Genomic DNA, 13,650 nt, shown 5'->3' with positions numbered 1-13,650 from the left:
GGCATCGTTGGAGTGGCGGTAAACAAAGGCATTGTTTTAATCCCTGTGTCAGGAGAAGGCACGGAGCGTGCTCTCGCAGCACAAACAGATGTTGCCTCAGGTCATGGCAGGATGCTTCTCTCATCTTTTATTTTCTTAATGCTTTCTGCTCGCCGTCGTGTTTTTGTTTGTTGGTCGTTGTTGTTGGGTTTTTTTTTTTTATATATACGTTATGTATCATCGTCATCTTTTGAAATAGCTAAAAATATTTCACATTACGAGCAGCTGATATTTTGCAAGGAACATCTAGAACCTTTTTTCTAAAAGAGCCGGTGCAGAAATGCCAAAAAAAGAGTTTTAGTTTACATCTTGTTTCCTTTTGCAATGATGAAATATAATTTGTTTGTGTTTTTATATAAATGTTTCCTTTTTCTGTCGAAGTTGCTTTGGCTTTTCTTTTTGTAAAAGTAAAGCTTGCCAAGAATGACGGGTTCTCAGAGTCTTAAGGGTGCACACTCTAATAACGGGCTACACTTCTCAAGGATTCTTTGTTTTTCGTGCTGCGTGTCTGTTGTTCATGTTGCTTCAAAAACATACTGATAGTTTCTTCTCAGAACTGTTGCTTTGCCTCAGGAATTCAAACACAACTTGTATACTCACTCCCAGTTATGTTGTTATTGCTCAGCTGGTGATGTAGGCAGTAGCGATATGGGACGTGGCGTCGGGGTTTTTACGTCATTGAAACGATGTTGAAGTTATCGGGTAAATCTCCTACGATTTGAGGGATAAAAAAGGCTAAGTTGTTTGGCTGAAAAAAAAAAAAAAAAAAAAAACGTTGTCATTGTGTAAAATCGTCCCCGACCGTAATATTCTTTTTGAATGTTGTTCGAATGTTGCACTGAAGCTGAATTTGAGCGGAATATCAATAAAAGCTTAAACGTTCAATAATATATCAAGAGGAAGGGGGGGGGGGAGAACAAACGGGGTGCGGTTTGGCAAATGCACGAAATGAAAAATAGAAAGCTGTCTTATCTTTTTTCTCCCCCCCCCCGGGGGCGAAGAGAGAACACAGGCTGCTGTCTGGCCTGTTAAAGTGAATGCGAGAGATGTGGTGAAGATGTGACAGTCCACAACCAACAGGGGAAATGAGGACAACTGGGTTAGTCACAGCAGAACAAATACGCTGTTTTTGAATTCTTTTTTCTTTTTATCTTTGACGATTTTTTCCAAGGGGGGGGGGTGAAGAGGAAGAGGACAAGGTTTTGTGGGGGGGGGGGGGGGGGGTTGTTTTTTAATGTCAGCTGGATTGGCCAGATGACATTAGCATCTTATTTCATCACCGATGTCACTTCCCGTTGTTATTTGTCGAGGGACGAGAGGATGAAACCTCCAAGATGAAAGCACCCGACGTCTTTACATAGACTGTTTTAAAAGAAGCTTCCCTCTGTGCTAATCTGATATTTAAAAAAAAAACAACAGAAAAACAAAGCAAAACAAATCTCTCTCTCTCTCTTACTCTCTCTCTCTCTGTCTCTCTCTCGCTCTCTCTCTGTCTCTCTCTGCGCTCCAGTGATTTGAAAGGCAGATTTCTGTGTGCAGGGGAAGCGGAGCCTGGGCCCTCGGTGATTGGATTGTGGCGGCCCAGGTCCAGCCAGTCAGGGAAGTCCTGCTGCCTTTAGTGATGGGCAGATTTTACACTAGCACACATAGAATACACAACAGCACTCAGTGTGTACTGCTGCTGTGGCTGAAAAATACCACTCAGGTTTAAACTAGTCATTGTTTGCAGCTATACGACGAAATAGTAAAAAAAAAACATACTCGAGGAAACGTTACGGATTTTATTTTAAAAGCCGCCTCCACTGTTCGGACAGTGTGCCGTGTAGTTTGCGCGGTGTTATGTGACTTTTTTTTCCTTTTTTTCTTTTTCAACAGTTTCCAACATTTATCTCGAATTTCCATTTGCAAACACTTCACATTTGGTGTCTACAGTTGTGGAATAGTTATGTCAGTTTGGCTGAGATGACTCTGACAGTGATAGTGTGAAGAAGGCACTATGTAATGCTCTTTTTTTTTGCCTCTGTTATTCCTTGTGTTGAAACCTCAGTGATTTACAGTGCTGTAACAGGATTAGAGTAGGTTGAAACCTCAGTGATTTTCAGTGCTGTAACAGGATTGGAGCAGGTTGCTTTCAGTAACGTTGTTACTCTGAACGTCTTAGGGAAAATTAGATCGCCTGACCATCCGACAGTAGCCGCGACTCGTGGCCGAAGATGGGTTTCCTGATTGTTTCCCATGATCCCACCTTTTGTGTCCTCTCGGACCTGGGGGGGGGGGGGGTGTTTACACTGAATATCCTCTCCTCTCCTCTCCTCTCCTCTCCTCTCCTCTCCTCCTCTCTTGTCCATCATTAACAGCATGCATCCCAAATCACCGCACAGCTTTTTTTTCCCTCTCAATGCATCTGCTCCAGACATTGTCCTTAGAAAAAAAAAACGAAAAAAAAACAGAAGGAGCGAAAGAGAGAAAGCAAACGAGTGTGTGCTGTTAGTTGCATAGCAACCAGATCTTACATATTGTAGCGACTGCCTGTTTGTTGTGTATCCTTAGGAGCTGGCCTCACTGAAGATTACTCCTTTCATTGTGTGTAACAGTTCATTCAGACGCATTTGTGATTAAACTGAATTCATATCAATTAGATTTTCTCCGGGTTGTTAGTACAGGGCATTTACTTTTTTTCCCCCTCTTTTATTTAGTTATTTATTTGGTTATTTATTTATTTTTTTTACAAATGCAGATAGCCTTGAGCTCCTACCCTCCCAGTTTTTTTTTTTCAAGCTTGTTTTTTTTTTTGCATACAATCGCCCTCAATGCCATTTATTCACTACTCATCTTTTTATTTCTAATCCCAGTTTTCCTGTTCGTCCAGCCCTTTAAGGCAGAGCTGTGGTTCTCATTCATTCCAGTGCGTTTTTATTCTCCTCTCTCTGTTTTGCTCTGAAATGCGTCACCCTCATAGCCATAGCTTACCGAGGCTTATTGTCTTGCAGGTTCTTGTAACTGACATTTTCAGGCACTCTGTGGTAGGCCTTTTGCACGGTTCTTACTCTTACATAAAATGGCCGAAAGCCGGATGGGGCGGCGGGACGGTTCGGCCCGATCCTTAATCTAGTCGTGCAGGGTTCAGCGGACAGCGTTTACCGCTCTGAATCTCCCGGCGTCTGAACGCGGTTATCTAACGCTTCTGCGGCCGGGGCTCGATCCTCGCGCCGCTTGCGAGACTTATCTTTAATGTATGCGCGCGTGTAGACAAACGTCGACCCTTTAAACAGACGCGCTCTTAGATCTCCCGTCGAAAAAAACCCAAAACAACCCCTCTGTTTCTCCACCAGCTTGTCTCCACGACGACGCTCCTGACTTTGCGCGAATGCATCACTGCCACTCCTTTTTTTTTTTTTTTTTCTCTTAGCACTCCACATGATTAAGTTTGGATTCCATTACCACGGCGACGTTATGTATGGCCCTTGCCCGTCTCTTAATCAAATGAGCGTCAAGGCTGAACCTCGGAGAACGACGGCGGCCGCCCGGGCCCGTCGTTATTCGGAAGAGCCGCGCACAACCGCCTCCCTGCGTCTGAATCAAGCACGGGAGAAGGTGTTGTGTGAGGCTTTCTTCACCCGAACCCCACCCCCATGGAGCACTTCCTTTTGTCCCTGTGTTTTATTGGCCCCCTTTATCGCTTTTGAATGTGTTCAGTTTAACCTCATGTTGTTTTGATGTTGGGCCTTTGGAACAGATGACTGCTGTTGATAGAGCCAGGCAGGAGATCGGGGGAGAAAAGACTAAAGAGTTTCCACTTGCCTTGTGTGTGTGTGTGTGTGTGTTTGTGTGTATGTGTGTGTTTGTTTGTGTGTGTGTTTGTGTCGAACATGCATTTGTGTGTGACTCTGTCTTATTATATTGCTTTGTTATCGTGAATTTTGTAGCTGTTACTGACACATTGCAGGTCGTAATTGGCTGGTAATTTGGTAGTTTGCTAAGCTTTGCCAGTTGGTCTTTAGTCTGTGGCACGTCCCAGCAGTCATGACCTGACTGAATTTTTTAACGCAGAAAAGTGATTTTTTTTTTTTTATATCTTCTTCTCTTGGCTCAAATCTGTCAACGCTGTGACCTTTGCTCCTTTATCAGTGTCCTTGAGCAATCCGCATAAAAATAAGGGCCCTGCAGCAGAGATCTGGAGGTTACCCGAGTTCAACCCTTTGTCTGTTATACCATAATCTAGCTGTGTTTGTTGGCTTTTAAACCAGGTTTATCATTAAGGGTTTTTTTCCCGTTCTCTCTCTCTCTCTCTCTCTCTCTCTCTCTCTCTCTCTCTCTCTCTTTCTTTCTCTCTCTGTCTCTCTCTGGCTCTCTTTTTCTCTCCCTCTCTCTCTCTCCCTCTCTCTCTCTCTGGCTTGTGCTCCTCTAACTGCTTTCACCTTCTTTCACTGTCTGGTCTTCTGATATATGCTAACAAATGGAACAGCTGGTGAAGAGCGTAAATAACTGTGACATCACTGAACATTTGTTTCTCTGCAGTGCCAGTGAGATATGTGGGGTCCTGCCATTGCTCTTTAGGGGGTTTAAACACTACTGAGAAAAATCTGTCAGTACAGACACTATATGGCCTTAGAGATGATGCGTTTTTCCTCGCGCAAATTCTCTCCGTTAGTGCTTGCTTAGCACCTTATAGCAGCTATGCTGCATTTGGATTTTAATGAACTAATATGTATGTGGGTGTTTCTTTCTTTCTTTCTTTCTTTCTTTCTTTCTTTCTTTCTTTCTTTTTCTTTTTTTTTTTTCTAAATTCAAATATTCAAGTTTTTTATGTGATTCTAAAATGATTAATTAACCATCACTGTCGAAGGGATCTAGAAGACCCACATTTAGATCGGAGACGGTGTTTACATTTATAGATTAATTCAGTCTTGATTAGGGTTTATCATAAGCAAACACAGCGAGCTCACACTGATTGGTATGTAAGAAGCGGGAGGATGTCTGGGACCAGGGAGACGTGAGGAATTGCTGCGCTTGGCAGATTGGCAGTCTGCTCTGGGAAATGACAGAGCACAATGTTCTTGTGGAGCAGTGTCCTACACTGACCCACTTTCTTGTATCCCCTTTGCCTCATCCTGGAATTTGATACCAGTATCCACATCATGTCATTTCTTACGCGTCGGCTCGTGTAAAATAATTGGAAAACTGTTGTGGTGCGGCGCAGGATTCGGGGAGCTTTCTTTCACTTATCGATTTTTGTTTCTTTGAGGTCTGAAATATTTGTTCAGTCAACATTTTTCCCTCCGTTTGAAACCGATGGGGTTGTAATTTGTTTGCATCTGTATTACTCCAGAGAGCACAGACGGCTGGTATCCCTGGAGAGGCGGAGAATTCAGCATACGACTTCGCTCGGCTCGTTTTCTGTCTACACCCCCCGATTCGAAAACTCCCGTCTTAATTTCTCTCCGTTTCTCCGGACTTTTCCGCTCGGATCCGCGCGGCTTGGTCCGAGCCAGTCCATCTCTTTGTACAAAGTGACTTCCTGCCTGTGTTGGTACAGCATGCCAGCAGTGCATGCCAGCCCCCCCCCCCCCCCCCCCCCCCACTCCCCGGCGCTCGCTAATCCTCCACACTGGCATCGGTGCCCCGGCACGATAGGTCACTGCCTGGATACGGCGCGCAAACATTCCCCTTTCCCCGATGCCTCCCTGGCCCCCGTCTCTCGCACGTCAATTTTTAATGAGAGTGAATTTTTTACATGGCATTAACGGCTCATGGGGGTGCGTGGGCCGCTGGCCCTTGGCAGCACAAACACTGTATGACTCTCTAAGAGTTTCATTGTGGCAATTTGGGGGAGGGGGGGTGGAAGGGGGCACTCGTCCAGTGGCAAAGAAAGGCCGAAGAAATGCATGTGAGGGTGAATGAGGAAAGCTGCCCTCCATGATCCCTGTGCTGGATTGCGGATTGGTCTGGGAAAGTGCCAGTCACAGTCTGGGCTCTACAGTAGGGCGGGGGAGGGGACAAAGAGAGCGAGAGGGGACGGGATTGGTGGAGTGTCACGTGTGCTACTGCAGGAATGAGGGAGGGGGTTGGGGTGGGTTAAGAGAGCAAGAGGACGAAGGAAAAGGACAGAATGATAGATTGAAAATAGAGAAAAATAAAGTAGAAGTAGATGACATGGTCTGAAACAAAAAGGTCAGAGAAAGAGAGAAACGTTGGGACAAAATGTATGAGTGTGAAGGGTTTTTTTTTTTTTTTTTGGGAAGGGTACAAGAGTGCCATCATCTAACATCTGTACCAACCCATCTGTTCCTCACCTGCTCCTCTCACAACCTCTGATCTATAGCCCATACAGCCCATCATACTGTCTCTCTCTCACACACACACACACACCCACACACACACCACACACACACACAAAATGGTTTTTCATAGTGCTGAAAACACAGCAGGCAGGCTTGGTGAATCATTTTTGGTTTGAATCCACATTATGCAACCAGCTCCTGTTAGCACGCGTGTCATTCACAATTGGTCATATACTGTAGTTGTGCAATGCAGTTTCATCCATGTGGCAGGAGGAGGAGGTTTCTGTGCTTCCACTCTCTCAAAGCTCACATTGGACAGTTACTCACTACTCACGGGTGGTATGAGGTGAAGAAAGACGTCAAAATGCGGAATAATACATCACTATCTTTTTTGTATTGGAAATGAAGAAAAACTTGAGGTTTTTTTGGACTTAGGGACGTATTAGTCAGCTAAAGGAGATTGCTTCACACAGCTAAGCTTATGCCAACGTTTTTTTTTGAGTATGTGAAAGTCTACTTGTTTCTTAAGTCCAATACAAACGCAGAAGCCTCTAATTTATGAAAACAAGTCCAGCGACTTATCATTCATGCTGAGACACCTTTACTCATACAGTCTGAACGTAAGTCTAAAGCGGTCCAGGAACATGCTGTCAGCATGAGTCAAGTGCATGTGTGAAAGTCATTCAGTCTTCCAGGCACATGGTTAATCTCTCTCAGTGTCTTTGGCCAGCTCAAAGCTAGCACACATGTGATCTCCCTGCATTATGTCTGGTTTGAATCACATGGCTAAGGAGCGGTTCTTGGTGGAGCGGTTCACACTTTTTAGACCGGGCTCCGGAGCTGTACCTCGTAGCCACGGCAGGAAAATGAGAAAGGCTGGGCCTCTGGTCGTCGTCCCACAGGTGCTGATAGCGGTGGGAAAGACCATCTGCAGTTTGTGTTTCTGTTACGCAAGATAAAACGAAACACAACATAGAGCTTAGATAGGATAGATGAACATATCTCTCATGGCCATCTGTGTCTTGTCTAGTGGATGGAATCAAACATATCTATATCTATATCTGTATCTATATCTGTATATTTGAGTAGCTGATCCAGTAGCATGAAACAAATCCAACATAAATGTATGTGTGTGTGTGTGCGTATGTGTATATATATGTACATGTTTATGTATGTGTGTGTGTGTGTATACACACACACACACACATATATGTATACATGGAACACTTTATGTAATTATGTTGGATTTGTTTCATGCTGCTGAACACTGTTAATTTTAGTTCTGTGGTTTTCAGTGAGAAGCCGCGGTTCAAAATTTCATTGGCATTATGGCCTTTGTGAGATGTTTGTTAATTTGCTTTTAAGAAAAAGCAAACAGGCTTCACACCTTTGTTTTGAGGGGATTTGTACTGTTAGGTGTGTTGAATGACTCAAATTCTTATCCGATTTTTGAAGTGTCCACGTGAAAGCAACTTTAGGCCTGCAATGTTTACCATTTCATTTAATCATTAATGTGTGTCCTTCAGGAGCGAGAGAATATTTCACAAGAAACAAGCAACGTATGAACCCTGATGTACTGAAGAAAATTCACGCTCTATATAACTCACAAATTCCATATATTTAACAACTGTAACACCATCCATAGGAACACGCGAATGTTCCTGAAAGACAGGATGTAATCTTTAGGAACGTTCACTTTTTCTCCTCTGCTTTCCAAATTTTGAGGGAAATCCCCGAAGGACCACCTCACAGTGGCATGTATCTGTGAGACTGCCGTGGACCGTGCCAGCTTTGTAAACTTGGCTCTCGCTCGGTGACTTAAATAAATACTTTTTTTTCGGCACTAAAAATAAGCCCAATGAAAAAAAAAAGGGCTATGTGAGGCTAAGGATGGAAATAACTGAGCAGCTGTAGAAGGCTTTGCTTTGCTTTGCTTTGCCGGTTAATGTTGCTCTCTGCAGACAGGAGCTACGTTAAGTAAGTGTTCCCAGGACATGCTTTAATGTGTAACCTCTGCTCCTCTCTCTCTCTCTCTCTCTCTCTCTCTCTCTCTCTTTCTCTTTGTCCATTTTCAGGTTTATGTGGAGTTTGATGACCTTGAGTGGGAGAAACGCGAATGGGTCAAGGTGTATGAAGACTTCCAAATCTTTCTGCTGGAACATCAGCTCGTATGGGCCAAGAGAAAAGAAGGCATCCAGCTGCAGGGAACAAAAGCCAAGCAGATCCAGTGGCCAGCTCTGGTGAGTTCTCTTTTCCCTCTACGCTTCCCTTTGTTCTGCCCTGCAGACCTTTTCCTCTAGCACATCTACCACAAGACTTTCTAGACTCTCTCGCATGTCAGACTGTGCAGACAGACCTGTGGTTTAAGATCTGCTGCTACGCTTTACAAAGGCTTTCAGGAGTAAAGAAAAACGAGCTCCATTCGTTTGGCAGAAGTCGGGCGATATCGGGTTTCAGTCTCTATCTTAGATCGATGGGTCGGGGACTGCGGGGCAGTGAGTGAAAATTACAGAGGGTTGGGGTGGGGGGGGGGGGGGGGGTTTACACAGTCTAAACAAGTCATGACAGCACTCTATGATTACTCCTTTCCCTGGCTCTCCATTGCACAAAAAAAAAAAAAAAGAGGAGTCTGACAACGTTTAAAAGTACTGCTCTCCGGCCCTGAGTGGAGTGGCGCGTTTGGAGCGTTGCTGAGGAAATGTGCTCAGTGTTTTGATTATGTAACGCTGAGAAGCACAGCGCCATCTGGCCCATGCCGAGGAGATAAGAGTTCAAAGCGAATCCTAGTGAGACACACGAAGCAACCGACATGGCAGCGTCTCTCTTTCTTCACACACGCGCACACACACACACGCACACACACGCACACACACACACACACACACACACACACACACACACACACACACAGCGAGCAAGAACGATTTCTGAGCAATGCGGTCCTCACGTCGGGCTATGATCGCAGATAAAGCTTCATATTTACGCTATTAATACAGTAAAATCCTCTTGTAAAAGCCTTCATGAAAGAGATTCTCAACTTTGGTCTACAGGCAGTTGTTGTATAGCCTTCGATGATGGCTGCGTATCGACTCTGTCTTTCTGCACGTTCACACGTATTGTTTAAAGCGTCTTTGAAAAGGTTACAACAGTGATGTTGTATCTTTACTGCTCAAAAAGGGTAGTGTTTTTTTTTCTTTTTCTACAGCCATAGTATTTGTTAACTTTGTAGTGTTCACAAAGAGGTCAAGTCATTTTTAATGTGTAAGCCTCTCTCATTTGAACTCTGTTGTGTAATCTAACTCCGAGAAGATAAGCTTATCTATGGGAGACTGTCCCAGTATCACAGTCATACATCTGATAGCTCAGGATACGTTTCTCATGTCGTTAAATTAGTCCACTTATTTACCAGTGCAGATGCTGTCCCAGTGTATGACTCTTGGTTAAGGTCAGAGTGGAATTTGGGAATATTTGCTCTTTATTTGTATGGAATTTCCAAGTGGCGTAGTTTGCTAGAGATATACTGTACTGCACGTTGGTAGTGCTCATCAAGGTTCTGTCTGGACTCGTGACCTCTTGACCTACCAGACAGGTCTAATTTTTAAAGTTGTATTCAGTTGGACAGCGCTGACCTAATTACCTCAACTAGCTCCTGATGCAAGAAGAATCGTCCCCGAACGCTCGCACATTTGTTTTTTTTTTTTTTTGCGCCGTCTTCTGTTTCCTTTTTTCTTTTTTTTTTTTTTTTTCTTTTTTGAAAATCATTGTTCTCTCTCCTTTGCTTCTTTCACTACCTCTTTTTCTACTCCTCAGTCTCTTACACAATTGCGTTCACAGCTCCATTATTTATGGCTGCTATTTCAGGGGAATGCAGACTTTTACTGCTGCCGGATCCCCCTTAGTCAGCACAGCCTCTCCCTCTCTCTCTCTCTCTCTCTCTCTCCACTCTGCGGAACACTTTGGCCTTTGTCTGCTGTCCTTTGATATATGAGGCCCCAAACTGTGCCCAGCGATTGTTTTAGTCCCTTGGCCTGGCCTAGCCTGCTGTATCTATTGACAGAGTGTGACCTGGGAATCGAAGGCCATCGACAGACGTGGCTGTCATTCTCCAAAGGCCCATTAAAGAGCTTTGGGCTTGGACGTCTGCCCAGATTATTTACGTTTTCCCCAGGCTTTGTGTCAGGGGCTCGCCTCCTCCTCCTGCTTCTCCTGCTCCTCCTGCATCTTCATTGGGTTTTTTTTTTTGGGGGGGGGGGGGAGGGGGGTAGAGAGGGGTGTTGTTCCATTATGACACTGTTTTTTGGTTGGAGTCCAACACCTCTTCCCTGACCAATTTGACTTTCTTTCCTCTCTCTTTCCTGGCCATCTCAAACATGTTCCACGTTCGCGCTCGGTACGTCCTGTTCTGTTTAGGACGCAGCGCTAACAGCAGATGTAATACACCGTGTGTTCGGGTTTTTCCAAATAACGATTAGGCGAAGCTTTTGACGACTTTGGTGCTGGCCGTGACGATAAGCGACGGGATTTGGGGAAAACGATCTCAAACGCGAGACTCGTGTCGACGATAACGCTGCGGCGAAGACGAGAGCAGTTTGTTCGTTTTCCCTGTAGGCAAACAGTCAGGAATATCATCGAGAACTATGCGTCCGCGGGCCAAAGCCGCGCACTGGAAGGCCTTTGTGTCTTTACGAGTCCCCGTAAATCTGCTCGACGAGGCCCATATTTATTTGATTCATGACCGGACTCACTAAGTTTCTGATGGGCTAATTGCGACTCGCCTCCCTTAACCTCAAATCCACGGGTTACATTTTAACGCTGATGAACACTAAGCACCTCGACACACACATGTGCATGCACACACATATACGCAACACGCACGTGCACACACAAACACACGTACCTACACACATTCAGTGCATGGTTATTTGTAGCACCTTGCCTGCAATGTTTTGTTAAGGTTGTCATGGTGTCGGGCACGTTAAACTCTGAGATTTGTTTATGGTTTGATACGAAAGATGAAATCACTTCTAAGAGGAACAATTCACTGGTTTACAATCATCAAAGCTGTAGCATGAAAACCTATTATTTTCATCAGGCGACGTGAGTGACTGACTTTAATAGAAGGTTTGGGTGTTATGTTTTCAGTTGATTATTGTCAGCTTGAGAGTGAAAGACCTTGTATCACCAGGAGAAAAATGAACCGATGTTTTGAACTACTCAGATGACGAACAGTTCTTTTGTCGACTGACAAAGTCCATATCTAAGCTGACGAATCAAATTTCAAATAAAAAAAAAAAGAAAGAAACTGACATTCACTGCATGTTTAAAGCAAATCTATTTCACAGATTTTGAAATGCGCTGGAAATTGTGTTATGCAACAGAAATGGATTTTTTTTAACAGTTGTTGGACTGAGATCTCAGCTGTTGATAAGTGTTATTGAGCAGTGGTTTTGTGTGTGTGTCTGTGGCCTGACTGACCCCTATACCCTGGCAAGAGTATACAGTCCCTGAGGAGAACCGTAGCCAATGATTAACAGTTTAAGACCTGGACACAACTTCCCCCGAAAGGCAACCATCAGCTGTCAGCAAGACAAACAAAGGGCCAGCATTACTAGCGCACAGACTCGAACACACCCATAAGCATCTTAAGCTAGCCTCAAGAAAACAGAATCGGTCAGAAAAAACACAGCTTTTAAACAGGAAGCTTGTTCTGTAAACTGTTTCTTACAGGAATAGACTCAAACCGTGGAGGTTCTCGGTAGAACCTTTTAAAGTGTTTAGATTAATGTTTTTCATTAGCTAACGCCGCTACCCCATCCTGGAGGAAATAAACGCTGTCACTCCCACCGCGTTAGATCAGGAGCGGGGTGTCTATAGCAGCGTCCAGCCTGATCGATGTGCTGATTATTTTTATTTTATCAGTTGTCAGGAAGCACAAAATGAAGTGCAGCCCTCTTCGCTTTGATAGATTCATTGTTCAATATCCCGAGCCAAGCGGATTCTGTTTGGCGCCTCGACAGTTAAAGCGGCATTTGCAGTTTTTCGAGTTCTTCCCTCTGTTTATCTCGTGTTACTGGTTCAACACACCCAAATGTTTGTGACCTTTGCCCCCCTTCGGGGGTTTTAGTCTCTTGTCATAGTACGTCTTTGCCTGGGTGTGCAGCTGCCTGAGGAAGAACTGCTGTTCCCTGTCTTTAAGTGCCTCTGTGTGTGTGTGTGTGGTGTGTGTGTGTGTGGCTGACCAACTGTCCATATTACAGTCCTGTAATACTCAGCTGCATTTAGTACAGGCCTCAGAGTGTATCTACGCTATCCAAGTACGGTTGCCGTGTTTTTCTTGTTGTTGTTGTTGTTGTTGTTTTGGATTGTAGTGGGAGAGTGGGAGGAATACAGGGCAATGAGAGAGGGGATGGAAGGAGATGGCGAACAAGCCGAACACGTCGAACCAGAGGAGTATACAGATGATTCTTCACTGCCAACTGCACAGCTGGCTCCTTAATGACAGCAATCATAGGCAGGCAGCCTTTACAGAGGCAGCCCGGGGCCACTCTCTCCCGTCTCGTCTGAAAGGGCTGGGGGAAGGGAGGAGATAGAGAGAGAGAGAGAGAGAGAGAGAGAGAGAGGAAAGGAGGAAAGGGGGAGGGAGGAAGGGTAGTCTCAGTGAGTAATGGAGTCAGGTTGAGGGGTGGGGGGTAGAGACACCCTCTCCGTGCTGTAGGGAAATGACATGACTTCATGGTGTAGATCATAAGTGACCCCCCGCCCCCCAACCACATTTGGCTTTTATTTGTCTCTCTCTCTCTCTCTCTCTCTCTCTTTCTCTCTCTCCCTCTCTCTCTGCTCTACTGTGATCTGTGTTTTTCCCATCACTTTCTGTCCTCTGGGCCTCTTTCTCTATTCTGTCTTTCTTGCTCACTCTCCCTCTCTCTCTTTCTCTCTCTCTTGACTATGTAGGCCAAAGGTCCCATAGCTTACATGTAGGCCTTCTACACAGAGCTAAAATAAATGGATTTGAAGAAATTGAATCTTTTTACACTGTTCCCTCTTTCAGCATCTGTTAGCAGTGAAAGGCCTTCATCTCAAAGAGAATCTGATGCACTGATTGATACATAAAAGTTGCTTAGTGAAGGTTTTTTTTTGTGTGTGTGTGTGTGTGTGTGTGTGTTTGTTGGTCCTTTCGAACCAGGCCAGGCAAATGTTCTGATTAAAAGTTTGTTGTATTTGTTGTGAAGAGAAAGCTGTGTGTGTATGTGTGTATGTGTGTGTGTGTTTGTTGAAATGAAATGGCTTTCCCACATGGGAATCTACAGCATGCCTTCTCAGGAACTCTCTG

The 13,650-nt window shown here is 44.6% G+C and overlaps 1 protein-coding gene across 4 annotated transcripts in view; it reads left to right on the top strand.

The window, feature by feature from the left end:
* jmjd1cb (jumonji domain containing 1Cb) overlaps positions 1 to 13,650 on the top strand; it is a 94,733-nt gene that overhangs the window by 28,230 nt on the left and 52,853 nt on the right. For all 4 annotated transcript variants that reach the window (XM_030776042.1, XM_030776041.1, XM_030776040.1 and 1 more), the window contains exon 2: positions 8,396 to 8,560. In XM_030776042.1, the coding sequence (XP_030631902.1) occupies positions 8,396 to 8,560 (165 nt within the window). The remainder of the gene's footprint in view (positions 1 to 8,395; positions 8,561 to 13,650) is intronic.

This window comes from Chanos chanos, chromosome 5, assembly GCF_902362185.1.
Source record: "Chanos chanos chromosome 5, fChaCha1.1, whole genome shotgun sequence".
NCBI classification, from domain to species: domain Eukaryota; kingdom Metazoa; phylum Chordata; class Actinopteri; order Gonorynchiformes; family Chanidae; genus Chanos; species Chanos chanos.
This window is presented reverse-complemented; position numbering and strand designations above follow the sequence as displayed.